Below are 20,976 nucleotides of genomic sequence, written 5' to 3'. Positions count from 1 at the left end.
ATCTATATTGTGAAATTATGCAAAGCTGTAAAGTGTCATAACTTCTTTTTTTTTTTACATCAGATTGGGATGAAATTCTGGAAGTCTGAAAATGATCACTAAAATTTTCGTTCGTTGGCAAGGCAGTAGCAAAATTGAAAATAAAATATTTGAAAAAATGTTTAACTTCTAACGGTATTCTCTGTCAATAACCCCATGAAATATTCTTGTAAAAGAAAATACAGCAATGATGACAAAATATTTGTTGCTAATTTGAAGAATAAAAGTGATTGAAAAAGTTAAGAAATATTTCACCACTGCTATTAAATGGCTGAAAACTTTACACAGTAAGAATGTAGAAAGGAGACATTGTTAGAGCATATTCTATGTTTTATTTACAAGTCAAAATCATAGCAACAAAAATAGTGATTTTCATGATGCTTCTTGGACAATAAATACTATAATACAAGTATCTTCACACACACATTAACATCAGGGGCCTGTAACACAAAGAGTAGTGATCTATTGTCAAACAATTCTTAATGACCGATTGCACTGACTATATAATGTACAATCAATCGCTAACAATCATTTAAAATCAATCAATCGCTAAGATTTGTGTCACAGATCGCTGATGCATTATAAAGAGAAGAAAAAATCCTTAAAGTATCCCATTTCAATCCAGACATCATAAAGAATGAATCAAAGACAATGAGCAGATCCTGAAGGGTTGTTCAGACATGACGCAAAAGTTAGCAGCCTTTTGAGTGCAAAAGGCACTGTTGGGTGCATGAACACAAATTTTCACTCGCAAATAGACAAGTTTTTTCCAAGTTGGCAGTGACACAATGATCCAAAAATCTAAAGCCTTCTGAATTCATTCAAATTTTGAAAATAATATTCACTGAAAATATTTCAGTAACACAACGATAAGTGTGTATTATGGCACATTCTACAGTAAAAGCAAAGTCACATCCTACTGAATAATGCATTGTACTAATCACTATGGTATTTGAGACATGAATGGGCTCCATCTACAAAGATACACAATTATCAATTAATCAACCATCAAATGTACATGTATTGATCACTGCCACGTGACATACCACACAGAAACAGATTTTATAAATAAACATTTAGTCATATCTGTTTGGTGATATCTATAAATGCAGATACTGAAGTCACTGTATAAAATGGCAATTGTAACATCTTGAAATGCACAATATATCGTATGAGGTAAATTCATTAGGACATTTTCTTGAAGTAATTTGTGCTGTAATTGTAATGAGCACCCTTAATACGGTGGATATGTTTTTATAAATGTCTTTATTAAAGTAGTAGAAAAAGTAGAACTGGACATGTTCGGTCAGTTATGCCAATAGCACATATATCAATGATTAAGAACACAATTGTATGATTTCTTTTCAATAGTGCTTGAAATCCTTGAATATTCTTATATGAATAAAGGTAGCCTTTAACTACTGACACTCAGAGAATTTATCCCAGATTTAAATCATGATATTCAAAATAGTTTCTTGTGCAAAACACCTTTTGACCTTGTCCAGCAAAGCAAAAGCCATTTGTGACAAATGTTTTAGAAAAAATCAAACAAACGAAGTCACCCTCATAAAAATAGTAGTACATCACAGAAACTATGGTACTTTATCAAAAGGACGGATCAAAAATTATACATAGCACAAAACTTTCTGAGAGATACATCAGGACGTACTTCTTGTATCATCTAATTTTTCTTGAACGGAATATTCATCTTGTCCCAGTAACATGTAGCTTCACACCTGGGGCCCGTAACATCATAATAATAATAATATATAGCACTTATGAGGCACCGATTATTTTAGTTGCCTATTCAATGGCGCACTATATATTACCCCAGCTTTAGCTCCAGCTGCTAAAGGCGCTTGGTGCATTCAAGGAACTACAGTGTAATCCTGTCGGGTACCCATTCACCTCACCTGGGTTGACCGCAGCACAACGTGGGTAAATTTCTTGCCTAAGGAAAACACACCATGGCTGGGATTCGAACCCACGTCCCTCAGATTGAAAGACAAGATTTGTAACCACTAGACTGTGACGCCCCCACAAAGCTAAAGCTAGGTGATTGATCTTGGGGCAGATTTTTAAGTAGTACATGCAATCAATCAAAGGAATTAACCCAACGATCAATCACTATTTTATTGCTTGAAAACAATGTTCTGTTGTGCAATCAAGTATACTGTGCGATCAATCGCTATAAAGTTTTGTGTTATAGGCCCCTGGAGTACTTACATTGAAATACTATCGTCTAGAAAAAAGCATAGCTATGGACATCTGGGCCCCGTATTACATAATAATAATAATAATAGCGGTATATTTACCCAGGGTAGCCACTTCAGTTCCGAAAACTGTTCTCCCAGCGAGCCCTGCTATTATTACCCCGGCTTTAGCTGGGCTGCCTAGGCACTCAAGCAATCAAGGAATTAATCCTGCCGGGTACCCATTCACCTCACCTGGGTTGAGTGCAGCACAGTGTGGATAATTTTCTTGCTGAAGGAAAACACGCCATGGCTAGGATTCGAACCCATGATCCTCTGTTTGAAAGGCAAGAGTCAGAACCACTAGACCACGACGCGCCCACACTATTACAGAGTTGCGATTGATCCAATCAACCACAACTATGGAAAGCCAGCAATGTCAACATCTATTATGCATGTTTGTTCAAAATATTTTCTAGACATGATCTATATTCATACTTTCTCTTGAAGATTCAGTGTGATTCTCTTTGTTTAATACTAAAGAGATTGAGCTAATTTTCTGTGGAAAAAAATTATGGTATGGATGGATTTCCACACAGCTGAGATTGATTGGATCAAACATAATACTTTATTATACTCTGGGGCCCCAATTTATATAGAATTGAAAACATGAAAACAGTGGAAATTCGCTTTTTGATTCGCTCTTCCAATAAAATTTAACATTCCAGCAAGAGTTGCAATCATAGCAACTTTTTATGAAATGGGGCCCTAATACTCTAGAGACATTAGGATGTTAAAATTTAAACCTAACTACATGTAACCAGTAGAAGAAATTAAACTATGGGAATATGATTTAGTATATCATATTTCTTCATGTAGTCTATCAATGTCTCCCGTACAAAGAGGTTGCCAAATAATGCATTTTTGTTTGGCATAGTAAGCGCAAGCACTCTCTGTGATTGTGATGTGACCTGCACGTTTGAGCTACATTGTAGCAAATTAACCTCAGCAAGGACAAATAAAGCATATCATACCGGCCTTATTTTTGCAGGAGAAATCATAAAAATCAACGGCTGTGGACTAGAAATGAGCAATGCTTATTATACCTCTAACATCAATCTCAAATCTACTGTAGTTTAATATAGATGATAAAGATTAACAATTTCAGTTGTTGGGTCAAATGAACATGACTTTTTGATATTTTGACAAATGTGTTCTATTTGAATACCAGATTCTTTGAGCCTCTGTGTACGTGTTCATAGCAAGTGCTGGCTCTAGCCTAATTAGTACACATCTCTATCAATCACACAAACATATTCTACAAATTGAGGAATGACATAGCAAATTTATATCTTGAAAATACAAACTTTCTCCTCCAGAATTACAAGGAAATACCCTCCTATCAACAAGATTGAGAGTGCTCGATAAAGAAGAAAAAATAAGAATTATAGAATACAATTGGTTGAGTTTATTCATTTAATATTGCATGATGTGAAATATATAAATCATTGTACTCCACAATAAAAAATGTATTACAAGAATCTGTCCATAAAAAACATCTGCTCATAATTGTTTCCAATGGGCAGTCATCATAATACAGGTTTCAATGTATCACACATGTATGCTGTAAATGAGCCATGCTTTTTAAAGTCAGTCTGTAAAAGAGCTCTTCATTTACTGCAAGAATGAGCCCATCTTAAGCATTTTTTGGTGGCCTCTGACCCCCAAATCACATTAACTATCAGATTAATATCCATTCTACATGCAAACATGAGCACATTTGATCGATCAAAATGATCCTTTTGTCATCGCAATAAAGGACCATTTCAGCTTCATGTATAATGACCCCTGTGACCTTTTATCTCATAATGAACGAGTGAATAAATAGCGGCAAACATGATCAGTAGAGGCAATATAAAAAGGATATTTTGGAGCAGGGATAGAGTCATATTTTCCCAATGTAAAAATAAGTGTACTTTGGTCCCATGCATTGGTTTTCATGTCCTCCAAACAGAGAAAGCTGGTTGACCATCTGTATGTTTACTGGATGCTGATGACACATCCTCCTCTGCTAGAACATCTCCTCCCATTATGGCCGACATCTGAGATGCTGAAAATTGGAAGTATGTTACTCAGGGGTGTGAGTGGTCACAAATAAAAAGATCTGAAAAAAGCTGAAACTTGTAGAAAAAGTCTGAAATAGAAAGAGCTCCCATAATTTTTGTACGGAGGAAAGCCAAAAATAAGCTGAAAATCAAAACGAAAAAAATCTGAAATCAGATAAAAATCTAAACTTTCACACCCCTGGTTACTACTACTCATTCAGAATCAAAACTATCTACACCAGGGTTGGAATTAATTTTAAAGGGCTACATTTTTACTCTTATTTTTAATCTATTACTAACCTTTTAATTGATATATTCATTTACCACACTGTTTTCTTAGTTATTATTTATTTATTTAATCTATTTATTTATTTATTATGATTTATTCATTTATTATGATTCATTCATTCATTCATTTATTTATTCAAAATAGAACTTTCAAATTGATAGGTAAAAGGCACCCGAATTCACAAAGTCATGTTGGAGGACATAGCAATGGGAAACCTGTGCATCATTAGACCATAAATGCTATGATTTATCACGGTTTGATGTAAAGGTTTTTATAATTCGTCCTCCAACATGGCTGCTTGTAAAAACTCCGTATAGCACTGGAAGTGTTAGAAATTTTAAAGTGATATTTAATAATAATAATAATATCCCGCTTTTATATAGTGCTTAACTCATCGGAACAACGTCTCTAAGCGCTTTACAGATATATTATTACCCCGGTCATCGGATCCTTGCATGCCCGCATACAATGCATGCACCTTCTCCACTCCCTAGGGAGCATTCCAACACGAGTTCCAAGACTCAATTGCTAGGCATACTACATAGGCTTTTGCATCCTACCGGGTACCCATTTAACACCTGGGTGGAGAGTGGCAAATTGTGGATTTACGCCTTCCCGAAGGACGCTAGGCCATGGTGGGATTCGAACACACGACCCTCTGATTACAAGGCGAGAGTCAAAACCGCTACACCACGGTGCTTCCACATTTGATCCATATTTGATCAAAAGACTGCGAATTGATACTACCGGTACTTACAATTGTTACTCTTTCCCTTAGAGAATGGATCTTGTCTGATAGCATAGGCAGATTCAGGCCTTGAGTAGGATGCCTGCAAAACAAGCAAATATCAAATGTTAGAGTTCACAAGGACAATTAAAAATGAATAAAATGCTCCAATGCATGAGTCGAGTGTTCTCAGCACCCATCTAACGAAGATTGGCAATAGACTCAAATCAAACTCATTGGCCCAAATTCACAAAGGTGGTTTTGAAAACCCACGGTTGAGTCCATTTCCTGTATAAATTATGCTTATTTTACCGCGTATATTAAAAAATGTACAATGCTGATGCGCGCTTTTGTCACAGTGCACCAAATTGACGCCTGTTGCTGGGGTTAGCCATGCTATTTTTTTCACGAGTCCACTGTTTGGAATAATGAGTCCACTCTTCAAACAGTGGACTCATGAATAAAATAGCGTAACCATGGTAACAGGCATCAGCATTGGAATTTTCATACACACCCCCGATACGCGCTAAATTGAGCGTAATCTATACAGGAAATCTGCATAATCCATGGATTCAACCGTGGGTTTTCAAACCACCTTTGTGAATTCGGGGCCAAAGAGAAATTGATTTCAAATTGTGTGAAAGACCTTATGCATGTGACATCATAGTCTCATTGTGCCCTCCCCAAGAGGATACAGGGATATGCGCAAATGGAGTTATCAAAGATGCGCCAGCTGTAGATCACCAACGCACGCAAGGCAAAGGCACTGAGCTCTATGATGACGTCAAAACATAAGGTCTATTAAGGATTTAAAATCACTCTTTGACAAGTAACATATTTATTTTAACAAATAACCCGGGGGCCGTATCACAAAGCTGTTCATTAGTTATGCGTGACTCAACATTTGACTTGACACAAACACAGCTTTATGAAATGGTTCCATGACCTTTGCTCCAGCCACAATTGCTCAATGGAAAATCTGCAAGTTAAGACAAACATAAAACCCAACCTCCAAAACTAAATAAACCCTAATCCTTACCCCTACATCATTCTGAACCAAAACTTCTATTACAATCCTAACTCTAACCCTACGCCTTCTGAGACATGAAGACCGGAGCAAATATCACAGGAGCAAATGTTGTGTCACAAAAAGGCCCACCAGATCAGCTTAAATATTTTGGGTGATATTCTAAACAGAAGTAAAATGTTAATCATGGTTTCAATATGGCGTGCTGTAGGTAGCCAGAATGCAAACATAGTAAACAAAGTCATGTACCGTACTATGTGTTTACATACTACACAGTGGCGTACCTGGGATTTTTCACAGGGGGGGGCAAAACCGTCCGCCAAAAAATTTGACAAGCAAAAAAAAAAAGGGTCTTCAAGCTCGTCAGGGGGGCAGGGATACGTCCTTTGCATGGGTTGTGGCTCGTCAGGGGGGGGGGGGCAGACTGCCCCCTCTGCCCCCCCCCCCCCCCCCCCCCCCCCGTAGGTATGCTAGTGATACTACATCATGCTTCAATGAAAATTCCACCTATTTGTGATTTTTTTAAATTTGGAGAACGAAAATGTGATGTACTGAACCTAGTTTTGTACGAGATATGTGTTGAATGCCAAAGTGTAACCTTAAATTCAATTAAACCTATTTTAAAAATACAAGCCCCTCAGCAATCCTATTTTTAAAAATATATAGCCAACATAATATTAATCATTAGACTCATGCCTGCAGTGACTACAATTTTGTAATCACTAGTGTTGCATACTTTGATATTTACCATTCTTATTCCAGATACTATTTTGGTTCCACTATTAGGTCGAGATCCGCTTCCTGGTCGAGAACCACTTCCAGGTCGACTATCACTCCCGGTAATCTTGAATATAAAGTATTTAAAAAAAAACAAATTCATGCATCAGACAAAAACATTTACACCAAATGGGATTACTAGACAAAAGTTTATGTCTAATTTAATTTTCTTCCCTCTTCAGAAAAAAACTAATATTCTATACAGCACAATAACAGGTAGAATTTAAACTGGATACTAAATACATTGCTTCACAATAAAAGTACTTTAACAATCGTGTTTTCCTTTTCTGATATTAACTCTAGTCTTTCTGCAGCAATAATCATGTTTAACAATGACAAAGGATAAAAGTTACTAATTAACCATTTTACTAAATTATGTCAATTCGATGACATATAGATAATTGTCTTCCCACTTTTTTCCTTCCAAAATCAACCCCCTCCCCCCCCCCAAAAAAAAAAATGAGATGGTAATGAAAAGATAATTCAGGAAACTTCATAGGTAAAATTCACACAATTCTTTGATTATATCAACTGAGTAACAGAAGTCAGAACACTGATTCTTGGTACCTTCTTAATAATTCCCTTTGATATGAGATCTTGTTTTGATGTGCGTGGACAACCCAGGGCAGCAAAGTGAGCCCAGATCTTGTTTGAGGCCGAAGCAAAGTCTGTTGGTGTTCTGAAAAGCAAATGATTCCAAGAACTATTAGTTGAAGCAGCATAATACAGGTCTAGAATTAAAAATTCAAATGGACAATGCAAATTTTACAAGGGCCCTACAGAAAAAGGAAGGCAGTGCTCATTTAAAGGTAAAAGACAGGAGTTGCAGCAAACAATTATTTCATGAGAATGTCTTTTAAATCAAGGTTGTCAAAATATTATCATACATCTAGATCTGGTACACTTAAATGTAAACTTATCTTAGTAAAATAATGAAATCTAAGCTCAAAATCGATAATCCTGATGGTCACTAAATACCCGACATTTGATGGAATTCTGTGCTTACATATTAAGGCTCATTTTTCAGCAATTACGTATTTTCATCCATAGAGTTTTGGCACATATTTTTATTTATACATACAAACACTTCGGTGGTAATTTCTTTGGATTCTGTTTGAGCTCATTTTGAGATCATTACCAAAACTGGTATTTATCTTTAAGGGGCATCCAAGGCTACGGCTATTAAATAGGGCATCAACAGTAAAAATCTACATTACATTTCAATGGCACACATGTGCACAAGGCTACAGGCAAAAGGGCACTTATTCTGACCTAAAGTCTACAAATATTCAGAAAGGCATGAAGGCCATTTCTGGGGGCATTAGAGGCCATGGCCTTGGGTGGCATTGGGCTGATTTAAACCCTGATAATAATAAAAAAAGAAGAAAGTGTATGAAGTAATAAAAGAAAAGACAGATAGACAGACAAACTAAATGAAAGAAAGAACATGAATTATTCAAACATACCTTCCTTCCATATCAGGTAGCTCTGGTTGTGCTCCATTCTGTAGTAACAGCATTACAACCTGTAGGAGAGACAGATGAAAACTGTTATTTTTCAACACAATGGAAAAATCAAGTCACTCTCAAACCTTGAATCTCGGCCTTACAGGTAATTGCTGCTTTCTTCTCTAGATATTCAGACATTACATGAGCAGCTAAGCTAACAACATCTGGTTCATTTTTAAATATCGACATACTTCTTGACAAGATTTTATATATAGATACATGTATATATATGACCTACTTGTTAGTATTATAATAAGTACCATTGTATACAAAAAACATATTGTAAGTCATAATTAGCCACAATTTAAATTCTTCATGTCTAAGATGTGTTGGATTTGACACTCTGCTGTAAATGAAAACTTGATACCTTTCCGTGCTCTTGAAATGCAGCAGCATGAAGTGGAGTCCACAGCGTGTTTTTATTCTGATAATTGATGTCAGCTCCAGCATCTAACAGCCCTTTAATAACATCATGAAAGCCCCAAAATGCAGCTAAACATTGAAATGGTAGATAAAAATAGTTAAAAGGTGATTAAAAACAAGAATAGAATCCAGACAGTATGCAGTTGACACTAATGCCTCCTTCATTGCCAGATCTTGAACATTCCCAACTTTGTTACCTTTGACCTTAAACCTTCATAACTTCAAAAGTAATCAGTACATCCTCAATCCTGGCAAACACTTACAGTGGGTGGAGGCATGGAATTGCAATGAGGCTATTGGGTTAGTCCTTTGCTATTGCCAGGAGTTTTGTTAAATCAGTTGAGCATGTACGACCGAGAGCTACATGTACGCCCAAAATAAAACAGCCCTGGCATAATTCCTACCCTCATCATTGGTGAGGGGTGTGAAAGAGAGAATATCGCAATCAATGGGGATAGCACACAGGAAAATGAAGAAAGGCGAGAGAAATAACATACACACCAACGGATAGAATCTAGACCTACTTATTGACTTGATTAAAAATCTAACTTCCTTAGACATCACAAGCTGTCAGACTCAGACCTTTTGTTTATTTTGTTTGTTTGCCTTTTTTGTTTAACTTTAAATTGATGATTTCCAATGACTAGTTGTTATTTGCTGAAATCCTTATATTTAATCAGTTTAGAGTGAATTTTGTCAGTGAAAATCACTGTCAAAAATGCTAAATCAAATACTACCCTGTCTATTTTCATTTCCAATTACAATTTTCTGCTTTTTAATACTTTATTTTGATATTTTCATTTCCAATTTATGAATTTCCCTTTATAATAATTCATTTTGATACCATTCTTTTCGATGATGTGCCGAGTGACCCAAGGCACCTGCTAGACATGTGAAAGTCCGGGTTCAATCCCAGCCATGGCACTAACGCCCGTGAGCAAGACATTAATCCACATTGCTCTTTTATTGTACATTCGAATATATGGAAATGCTATACACATTCTTTGTAACTCTGTATGGACTGTTTAAAAAGAATGGATGAATAGAAAAATAAACCATTTATGAATCAGTCAATCATGTATTGTAGACCCCCTTTTTATCTTATTTAATTATTTAAAATATATCATGAAACTATTTACAAGTAAACCTTACCAATATACAGCTGACTTTGTACAACTTCTCCGGTTTCTCCCTTCACCTCAACACTCTCTGACAGAAACTTTTCAACCAACTACAAGAGAAAGAAAAAAAACCAAGAGTCTCATGAGATATAGATCTAGTACGTGCACAACATTGCTTTTCCAGTACCTCTACATTAGACTGATAAATAGGTCATTTCTGTCAGGGAATATGCTCCGCTGAGACTTCGTCTGGCTCAATGACCATATGTTTATGTGTATCAAGATCGGATACAAAAGGGCAGTGAAGTTGTGCGACAGCCGAAGTAAGTCACTGTTTTTGTTCCTTTTAACTTGATTTTTCTTTTTTTGGGGCAATTAATGCCAAGAGGGAATATTAATTTGCATTTCGGTCGCGTTAATTTTCAAATGTTTGATTCATTAAAGACAAAAATTGAAGAGCCCCGACGGGGGGATTTTGCATTGCAAGTCCCCTAATGGTGGCTGCACGATAGCGAGCCGTCTGTGTATGAGGAGAAATTTAAAAAATATGAAAAATGTTAAAAGACTCCTCGAAACAGACGGCTGCCAGCTGTCTACTATTTTTCGCCGTGCTCCGTAATGTTGATATGGACTGAAGTTATGCGACCAAAAGATTTGCCTGCAGCTACCTCAGGCGATGTTTTGAAATCGGCCGTGAATAATACGTGTGAGGAGAAAGATACTGGCCCAAAATCACAAATTTTGAGGATAACCAAAAGATGGACACGGAGTGAAATACGGGTGTAAAGTAAGATATTAAGTCATTCATATCCCTCTTTATATTTTTTTCCTTTAATTTTTACGATAACCATGATTGCCATCCCACCATTTATGACTCAGAATATCCGATCTAGTTCACTGTCCCGATGTTCGGGTAGGTGGAGCGTAGTGTAGCGGTAGTGAAGTGGAGTGGAGCCTGCACGAACATTCGGGTAGGTGGAGCGTAGTGTAGCGGTAGTGAAGTGGAGTGGAGCCTGCACGAACATTCGGGTAGGTGGAGCGTAGTGTAGCGGTAGTGAAGTGGAGTGGAGCCTGCACGAACATCGCCTGAGGTAGCCTGCAGCATGCTGGCAGTTTGTTCTCCACATGTTCGCATGATTTGGTTGCTAACTTCAGTCCATATCAACATTACGGCACACGGCGAATCCAAGCGATCCGCGAAGTGATGTCTGAGGATTCGAACAACGACATCGAGATCAAAGCTGAAATACAGCCGTTCCCGATCGCGATATTTGGAAAAGAGGTGAGAATATTGACCTCGAAATGTGACTGAGAGACTTGTCATGACATTTGGGAACAAGTACTATTGGTGATGAGGTATGATGGTAATCGGCCGGTGCGAAACTGCATTAGCGCCAAAGAGTTTTGAAAAAGTGTGACCTAACTTTGCGGACCAAAGTTTTTGTGGAGATTTAAATAAAAACTCAAGCTCAAAAGTAACCCAGGGTGCTCCCGCCCGCGTAACAAAATGGCCGATCGAGACTGTGGTAGGGGAGAACTTTTCGTTTTTTTGAGGTTCCAGTTTGTGCCCAGATGTCAGAAAACTGCCACTCGTTAGACCTTCATCCATATAATCGTGGTAAGTGCATAATTTCTGTTTTCACAATTCATATGGAGAAATATTTAGACCATAAATCACCCTTGTCCTGTGAGTATGGTCAAATACACGGTAAGCCCCTGGGCTCCCGCCCGCACAGCGGGCGGGAGCTCCCTGGGTTAGCTCAAAAGGTGAGATATTTATATCAGATTGACGACAAAATGCTATAGAATCAGCCAAGCCAGTATAGTGAGTGATTGTATTACCGACCGGCCTTGTATTACCGAACGCGCGCATGATACGTATCAGAAACTAATTTCATACGCTCAAAATTTTGCAACATCCTTCCAAAGAGAACTTGAATAGAAAGATGATGAAAAATGGTCAAAAACACATTTTCAAAGTCTTCATATTCTAAAAATAATAAAATATGGTCAAAATAGCCCATCAGTGATTTTGTTGTTTTCTCAACTTTTCCCATAGAAAACACACGTTCGGTAATACGATACCTTTTTCAAGTGACCAAAATAATTCACATGCGAAGAGGGGTCCGATTGGAAGCTGATATCGTAAAAATGAAAAACGATTTCGGCAAAATTGTTACATATTTATATTTTGTAGGTAATTGTGTATTTATGGTGAAAATTTGGTGAATTTTATGAAAATAATGTGTTTGATATGATTGAATTCATGAAAAGTGTTCGGTAATACGATCCACTACCATACCACATTGAACTGACAATTTTTATATCTGCTTGCAAACTGATTATTACAGTATCATGCTTGTTGACAATTTCAGATTTCTTCGGAACGGGCGCTAACGCCGACAAATTTGCCGATCTTTGGACAATATTTTCATGAATACATGTACCAAACTCATCCTGAAGCTGAAGATACTTGCGTCAAAGTGTAATTTTATGTCGCTTTTCACGTTGATGATGTCAGTCAGATTAAGGTCAAAGGATATTGGCTAGTTTTAACTTAAGTTAGAGATAATGACCGTCCACGAAGTATGGACACACACGAAGTTTGGACTCACTGCCATACCGCAGCGGAGCTCCCTGACTGAGTACAAGACGCACGGTGCATCACACCAGACCCACTCACACTAATACTAGGTTCGTATATATATACGAACCTCGTACACCGGACCGTGTTTGACTGTAGATTTCGAAGTACCGTAAGTAACGGTGTATTAACCGCACCTTTTTCTCGGCGGGATATAAGCAAAAGTCGGGGGTGCGGTTTATCCACGGTGACGGGTCTGAGTAGGGTGTCTGAAGCCACACTGAAAAGTGTCAGCATAAAACAGGCTGATTTAGGGGTAAAAATGGCACATTTTTTCGGGAAGTTCAGGCTGCTAGAAAAATGTGATCTGAATTGATTATTAACTTGTGTTTGGCATGTATGGAAAGAGAAAATTCAGGGGCTTCTTTTGACAGTAAGGACAAGTTTATATGATCATGTTAAATAAGGATTTAGAGATAAATTGCAAACCCTTATTTGTGTGTGTGTTGAGAATGCCATTTCCCCATGCGTTTTCTATGGGAAAATGAATTTCTGTTTTGCACAATTTTTTTCACTTTGTCGCAATTTTTCATTGTGATCTGGTTTCCAAATCTTTATAAAAATCATACCATCAGAAAGAGCATAAAAATCCTATTGGACTCTTTATGGACAAGTTTTTGGCATAAATAATAAATTCTTAGCAGCTCTCGGAAGCTAAAATTTTGAATTTGTGTGTGTCCATTTCTTAACTACACAGTCTATGGCAGAGAAATGCTGAAAATTTACCTAATTTCATTCTTCTTTTTTGCAGCCAATAATTTGATTTTTTCAAAAATGTTACATTTCTGTCACTCAGTCTGAAGGTCATTTCTTTTCAAATTCACAAAGAAAATGTGATATTTTCTTGAAATAAGAAAAATAATTTTTTTCTCCAGACACCCTAGTCTGAGCCCACCCGCGTAAACCCTCCCGAACATGTAAGAAGTCTGCCAGTTCACAACACATCGAGTGGCCGGGCGTAGCCGCCCAGGGCAATGTCGTTTAGAGGGGTATGAGCCGCGGGTAATGGGAAGCGATTATTACGATCTTAACCCGGGGGGGCCACTTCCATTGGCGAGTGGATACCATGCGCGACCATGGGGTCTCGAAAAGCACCCTAAACACGTAATTTCCATATGCTGAAAATGCACCCCTTAACAAGTATTGGCGTGTGAAACCCTACCCTTAACAAGTATTGGAAACAAAACGATACTCTTTGCAAATATTCCCTGAAATGAACCCCTAAACAAGTACAGAAATATTTTAATGTAACGGGTCCTACGGTCGTCGGTTTTACCTTTATACACATCATTTGGTTATTAAAGTACGACGCCACCTTCTACACCTCGTGCAAATCGGACTCTAAACACGTAGTGTTGGGGCAAAAGGGACATCCTTTTTAAAACATTTTAATTTTGTTTTATCATCCCCGCAAATTTGACCCTAAACACGTAACTTTCTTAGCGAAATAGATACCCTTTTTTCATTATTTTTGTGTTTTTGATACCCTTATCACGTTACGTACGTAACGTGCCCTATCGTGAAAAAGACATCCTTTTTACGTGTTTTTTTGGTCGCGCATGGTATCCACTCGTCAATGTAAGTGGCCCCCCCGGGGATCTTAATCAAATAGTGTCCATAACAAATGCACCCACCTTCATGACACTAATTTCGACTTTATTCTCGATTCAAAGCAGCTAAAGTTCCCTGGCTAAGTTCAAAGAGACGCCAAGCATTCTCGGTAATAATTTGTCACAGCTGAGCAAGAGCCGAGAGCTAGCTTGTGTTGTATTGTGGTTTTAGTGCGACTAAAGCTGGCGCTATTCATTTTAACCCCTCAAAGTCCCGTTTCGCGCCAGCTTATTTTTTTCTTTCCTGTTTGCTTTTCATAAGATACCATGTACATCGTGCACCACGTATGAGAGAGACGGCACGAAGCCGTAAAACAACTGGAAAAAATGTCAATTTCTTTATTTTGTAGATGAATTGATCAAGAACAGCAGATTTCCGCATACCGGTAATCTCTTTGAATACTTTGAAATCTTTAACTTAGTTTTTGTTTCTTCGTACCTCAAATATGCATGTAAATGTGAGAAGGATTTTTTTTTTTTTTTTTTTTTTTTAATTTTTTTATTTTTAAGTCCAAAGTTGGGGGTGCGGTTAATACACGGGTGCGGTTAATACACCGTTACTTACGGTAGTCGGCAAACATTGCTGCATTGCTGAAGTAATATTTGCCGAAACTCCTTCTCCCTACGCACCGGGGCTCTTTCCGGTAAGTAGCAATACATAACAAAATTATACATATGATATTTAACTCATTTCATTTCAAAAGAGCAAATTTCGCTTACCTCGGCCTAGCAAGTGACTTCGTTTGTCTCTTCTACGGAAATACAAGGAAGCCCGTTGGTGGCGCTAATAAATTTCACAACCTTGATTCAGCTCCTCGGTAATTTTATAACTGTGTCTAAATTCTTTGAATGCGCAATTCTTATGATTAATTTACTAATTATGGGCACCAATAAATAAAATACCTTCAAAAACATAATTCAGGATTACTATTGGCGATGATGACACTTTTGTTGCAATTAATTTAAAACGATGACTAGGCCTAGGCCTAATATAATTTTTTTTTAAAAATACACATGCCTGGAATGAAACCAGCAGTACAAGCAGTATTAACAAACGTCACGGTATACCAAAGTTTATACAATGAAAAGATTGGACACTTCACGGACTTCGCGTAATGCCTTGCGTCGATTTGCGTGTAAAATAGTGTAGGTTCCTAATCTTTCCCTTGTCGTGTCTTTGATATGAATATAAATCGCGCGCCCTCTTTAGGCGAAAATTGATATCTACGCTGACCAAATTTTATCTCCGTGAAATCTTCACTAAAGATCAAGAAAATATACATATTTTAAAGAAAAAACTTCAAGGAGAAGTCACGGAAGGATCTAAATGATTCGGTAAGTGTCATACTCATACTCAGTCATAGCAGAATCAATGTGAAATTAGCAGATTATTGCCTTTTTTTATTGGTGATATTTTATGTGGGCAAAAGCCCACTATCTTTTTGACTTGTCATGTGTGTCGCGTGCATATGACTGATATTCCTTCGCACGCGAGATGATATGAACCCATGGGTGCACCAGACCAAGGTCAAGGAGATGATAATCTTCTTGACCAGACAAGGCGGGGTGATCCAAATTCCAATCACGCCGATGCGGCGCGGTGTCGTCCGATGTCTGTGGCTGTGCGGTGACTGGTGATTTTTTTGTTCTTACTAATCGGCTGCTTGTATTGCCATTTATCGTATTGATATCAAGTAATAATTTACCTGCTCTTCACCCTTTTGTGCTAACGTTGACAAATCTGGCAAATTGATGTGAGCTGTACGCAATTGGTTCTGCATATCACGCATAATTCCATCACTGGATGCCTTCTTGGTTACGCCTTTAGCGTCCGTGGAAGTCGCCATCTTCTCGCCCAAGATCGCATATTAACGATCATCTTTTTACCGCGAATTGTATACACTGATTACGAAGTGTGTATCTCAGTTACAGAGTTGTTTCAGTAGCTTTACATGGCAGGGGGGCAAGGTGAAGATCTATGGAACGCGAAGTTGTTAGTTTGCCAATTAATTAACTGTGACCAAATTTCTTTTTATTTTCTACAATAATAATAACTATATAAGCTTGTTGATTTTCGATGATCGATAAAATTCTATTGAAAGAAAAAAATAAACAACTTGATGCGGAAGCATCTATCTATCTTCCACGGTTTAAATATATTTCAGTTTCAGTTTCAGAACCGGGGGCACATGGTATATGCACTTTCTTTTCCTGACTATATATATAGAGTGATTATTTTTAACATAATTCTCCCCGTTTTATTGTACTTTATAAAAAAAATTATGTAATAGTTCGATGTTAGACTGGAAGAAAAAAAATACGTATTTTGTGACAGTTTAAAATTCATTCATTTTGGTATTTTATGTTTAACATTTCCCGGTTAATGAAATAATATAATAGGAAAAAATACATGATTGGCCAGGGGCGGCAGTACGGGGTGGGGGGGGGGGAGATTGTTTTATGATTTTTATTTGAAGTGGGAGAAGAGAAAGAAAAAAGGAATAAAAGAAAGAAGAGTAAGAAATAAAGAGATCTGTCTTGTGTGAATATAAAAAGTACATCTTATAGTTGCTCCCGTATCGGTTTATTTCACTGATCTGGAAACAGTGGATCATCAATTCTGGCGCCGTCCCGGTGATTAAAGCCCCTTTCACGATTGGTGTTGCGACTGCTTACAACCGTTGCGATTCTGTGCAACATATATTGTGACCAAGAAATCGCAAATGATAGCACGAGCAATTGTGAAAGCCCCTTTACACACAGAATTAAAATGAGCACCATCCAATTTAAGAATATTAAACACATACTGTCGAGAGGATCTCATCGTTGGCTGATGTGATAAGTATGATATTATGACTCCGTTGTTTAAGTGTTTAAATTCTTATACTTTTAAGTGTAATTTGTTTATTTCTAATCTTCAATAAATTCAGAATGGTTGTCTAAAATTCCATGCCTATGTTTTTACAAATAACTGTATATTATAGTAAACAGCATAAAAACATGTTTCACAAACTTAAGTGTGAAGCGCGAGCATTAGTGACTCGGGCGATGAGAACCATGCACATTTGGGGTCCCTCACGGTGAAGAAGGGGGGTGGGGGGGGGGGGGGTCAGAACCCTTATATGTACTTCTGTTACAGTTTATAAAGTGTAATTTTGCCTATTGGGTGGGGTTACTTCCCTTTAAATTTTTACCCGATCAACGGCTAAAAGGTGATAGTTGTTCAATTTTTCAATTCAATTCAATTCAATTTGTTGTTGGTGAATAGAGGCCAGGGGTAGTCCTAAGACTAAAGATTGAAGTTTTAAGTCCATCTTAGATTTATTCTTACAATTATGTATTTACATCCAAAAATTGATCATTCTGAGTAGTTTTAATAACGATTAACAAGATATGCGAACGCGAAGCGCCCGTTTATTTTTTTATTTTAATGACGGACCTGAATTAGAGGAACCTACATTTGCAGTGATTCATGAGCCCTACCAATTAAACACTGCGGACGTGAAGGGCGAGCTGATTTTTTTTTACATTCTGAGTTGATAACTATATAGGCGTTTTATAGTTAAGCCACAGGCGTAAATCCAGACCGAGCAGTGCGGGGGGGGGGGGGGTGATAGCTATACATTGACCTGAAAATTCAATTTTTGAGGACACTCCATGTACACCAACTGGCTATCATAATGGGATATAATCTTTCAGTAAACATGATAAAAGTCCTATAACATTTATTTAATGGCTGTATTACAATTGATTTGTTGTGATTTAAAGTATAATTAATATCAATATGCGAGCGAGTGAAGCGATAGAGCGAATTGTCAGTAGTTGGAAGACAGGATGGTGTCCAAAGACCTCTTTCAAGTAGTGTGTATATTTATCACCTCACGCACGGGCAAAATAAGTAGGCATATTTGTGTACATCATACTACTATCTTTCAATTAAATGCTTATCAAGATTTCTTTCGATGGGTATATACAGTAAATATCAATATGCGAACGAGCAAAACGAGCGAGAAAATTTTCAATAGTTGGAAGACAGAATATGACCAAAATCTTCTTTCAACGGGTGTGTAATTATTGGAGAAAATCAGCGAGTGAGCATAGTGAGCGAGTCTTGAAACAATAAGTTGCTCCAGTTGTTTTAAATAAAATACATTAACAGTGGATTATAAGGGTATATAATCAATAACTTAAACTTTAGAAGAAAAGGAAAAAGAAGTACACATATTTACAAGACCTTGTCATGCCTTATACACCAGCTCGTAGCATGATAACACCATACCGCATATTCGTTGTTGACATTTATTCATCGTACACTTAACCTGTTAAGTATAGGCCTATATGGTATGCCTATATATTTTAGGTACAAGTTATCCCCCGCTTCCACAAAGATGCTTGGATACGACCCCCTCCCCCCCAGCAACATTCACGCCAGTGTATTCAAAGAATGTTTTGGTTGATTTTTTTTATCAAAGTAATATTGGTATCATATACAATTCATAAATGCATACTCTCATGATATAGCGATATGATCAAAATGTAGGGATTTGTCACGGCCAAAATCTTGTAAGACTATGAGCGAGGGAGCGGAGCAACCGCGCGAGAAATGTTGTATGAATTTTTTTAGAACGCAAAATTGGGTAAATTTTTGACTGCATGTAAAGATGAATCCACACATTAACAGTAGTATTAATTGTTTACTGATAAAAAGAAATCGTGTCTGTCTTGAAAAGTTGGGGATGATTGCCATCCCCCTCTCCTAAACAAGGGGAGGGGGTATGTCCCCCTTCCCCCGTGATTTACGCCCGTGTTTTACGGTAGTTACAAAGATGAACGGAATTGGTATATGATGCAAGAAGGAAGCGAGCTGATTTTTTCTTTATTTATATAGCACTCGGCAGAACAGGATGCGTATATCGCTAGAGATATAGAATAGAGAGCATTTAAGTTTAAAGGGTCATACAGGATCAAACAGTTTCTCTACCAGGGATTTCAATCCTTTTCTTTTTCTTTTTTAATCGTTTGTAATTTGAATAGGCGTTTCCCGGATGCATACCCGGATCTGGAACGAAGAATTCATTCTGGGCGGTTAAATAATTATGCTTTGCTCAATCAAAACATCATACTGACGATACGATATAGGTACAAGGTAGAGCACTGTCTTTCATTTAGTATTTGATAATTCTGAATTACCCAAAATGAAATGAAAAACCTTCCAATCCTGCATCAGCGATGCGGAGACAGACGATGAGACAGACCCCCCCCCCCCAGTTTTTTCTAGAACGTTTTCTCTTTCTCCCCCCTATGCACCTCAACAGTCATGACAGTGCCAGTAAAACCCAGCTCCACACACTTATTTTATACTTCATTCGCAATCTTCACACAACCCGCCAAAACCTCCTCAGCAACTTTTCTAGCTCTAACAACAATAAGAAGTGTCTGCGGTAATTTTTACTGAATATACCAGTGATCTCCGACAAACGCGTAGCCAGGATTTAATTTTGGAGGGGCGGTAAGTGCACGCGAAGCGCGCTCCCTAGGGGAGAGGGTGCAGGGAGGGGGGGGGGAGTTTTCCCCCTTCCCGTCGCGGAGCGTGAAATTTTCGATATTTCATCAAATTCAAATAAAAAAAGGCGTATCTTGCGTCTCTAGTACCCTTACCAACTCGAACATTGACTTGCAGTGATTGAAAAAAAAAATGTTTTCGAAAGAAATTGTGAGCGCCCCCAAAAGGGGAAAAGATTGAAGAATTTGAAATAATTCCTCTGGGACCTTAAAACGTTTTATAAAAATAGAGAACAGAAATTATACAATGCCTACCTTGGTCACATCAGATTTGATTGTAAAAAGTGTATCCACATTAATTTTCGTTAACTCAAGTCGCAAAACAGAAGTAGAAGACGGGTATACAGGAGCCGCGGAAGCGGTGGGGGGCTTCAGCCCCCAACTTTTTTTCCCAAACCGTGTACAAAAACGAAAAAATGACCATAATATGATTGTGATTTTTTGCATGGTCAGCCCCCCCCACTTTTGGCTCACTTTGAAAACCGTTCCGCGTCCCCTGATACAGAAAGGAAATGGGCGCTATTCCTTCCCGCGAATGGCATAGAAGCTCTGAATATTAAAAAATTTCTCTGAAACTTTAACCTGTTCTAGTTTTGATATTTCTGTGATTATACATAACTCGAGTAAGAAGAAAAACGAGCACAAAATGTGAAAGGGATGATGCAAGCTAGAAGAGGGACCTTTCCTTTCCCGTGCTCGTGAAGCACGGAAACCTATGTGATTTATTTTGGAAGAAAAACAATTGTGTGATTTCGCTCATATTAAGCGCTTCCTTTTGATCAAGAAACTTCAGTGATATATAAAATTTCAAATCAATGGCGCAAAACAAGACATGGACGAGCAGCGATATATAATAAAGTTCAATATCGTACATATACTTTTGCATATAGCACGGCACGAAGTTAATGCCTCCCCCTTTGAGCAGATACTTTGCCAAAAATGACTTGCTGAA

General features: G+C 37.7%; 1 protein-coding gene across 2 annotated transcripts; it reads right to left on the bottom strand.

Moving 5' to 3' along the window:
• Positions 1–348: 348 nt before the first annotated feature.
• LOC129262358 (poly [ADP-ribose] polymerase tankyrase-2-like) lies at positions 349–16,401 on the bottom strand. 2 transcript variants are annotated; one of them, XR_010293662.1, is made up of 8 exons: positions 16,169–16,393; positions 10,240–10,318; positions 9,032–9,156; positions 8,623–8,681; positions 7,724–7,835; positions 7,128–7,223; positions 4,534–5,455; positions 349–4,362 (listed from the first exon to the last, which is right to left on the bottom strand). XR_010293662.1 is itself a non-coding variant. In XM_054900467.2 (8 exons), exons 1-8 carry the CDS (start codon positions 16,307–16,309, stop codon positions 4,229–4,231), a joined length of 798 nt encoding a protein of 265 aa, XP_054756442.2. In that variant the 5' UTR covers positions 16,310–16,401; the 3' UTR covers positions 349–4,228. The 2 variants fall into 2 exon arrangements, 1 of the variants encoding a protein (XP_054756442.2); XM_054900467.2 differs by having other exon boundaries at positions 349–4,341; positions 5,383–5,455; positions 16,169–16,401.
• Positions 16,402–20,976: the final 4,575 nt, after the last annotated feature.

The sequence above is a fragment of the Lytechinus pictus genome, chromosome 5, assembly GCF_037042905.1.
Source record: "Lytechinus pictus isolate F3 Inbred chromosome 5, Lp3.0, whole genome shotgun sequence".
NCBI classification, from domain to species: Eukaryota; Metazoa; Echinodermata; class Echinoidea; order Temnopleuroida; family Toxopneustidae; genus Lytechinus; species Lytechinus pictus.
Note: the sequence above shows the minus strand (reverse complement) of the source record. Positions and strands in the feature narration are given on the sequence as shown.

Coding starts and splice junctions, on each gene's coding strand:
- LOC129262358 (XM_054900467.2), bottom strand. CDS start 16,309: ATGGCGACTTCCACGGACGCTAAAGGCGTAACCAAGAAGGCATCCAGT. Junction 8,682..9,031: donor CATTTCAAGAGCACGGAAAG/GTATCAAGTTTT, acceptor TCTCTCCTACAG/GTTGTAATGCTGTTACTACA. Junction 5,456..7,127: donor TAGTATCTGGAATAAGAATG/GTAAATATCAAA, acceptor CTTGTTTTGCAG/GCATCCTACTCAAGGCCTGA.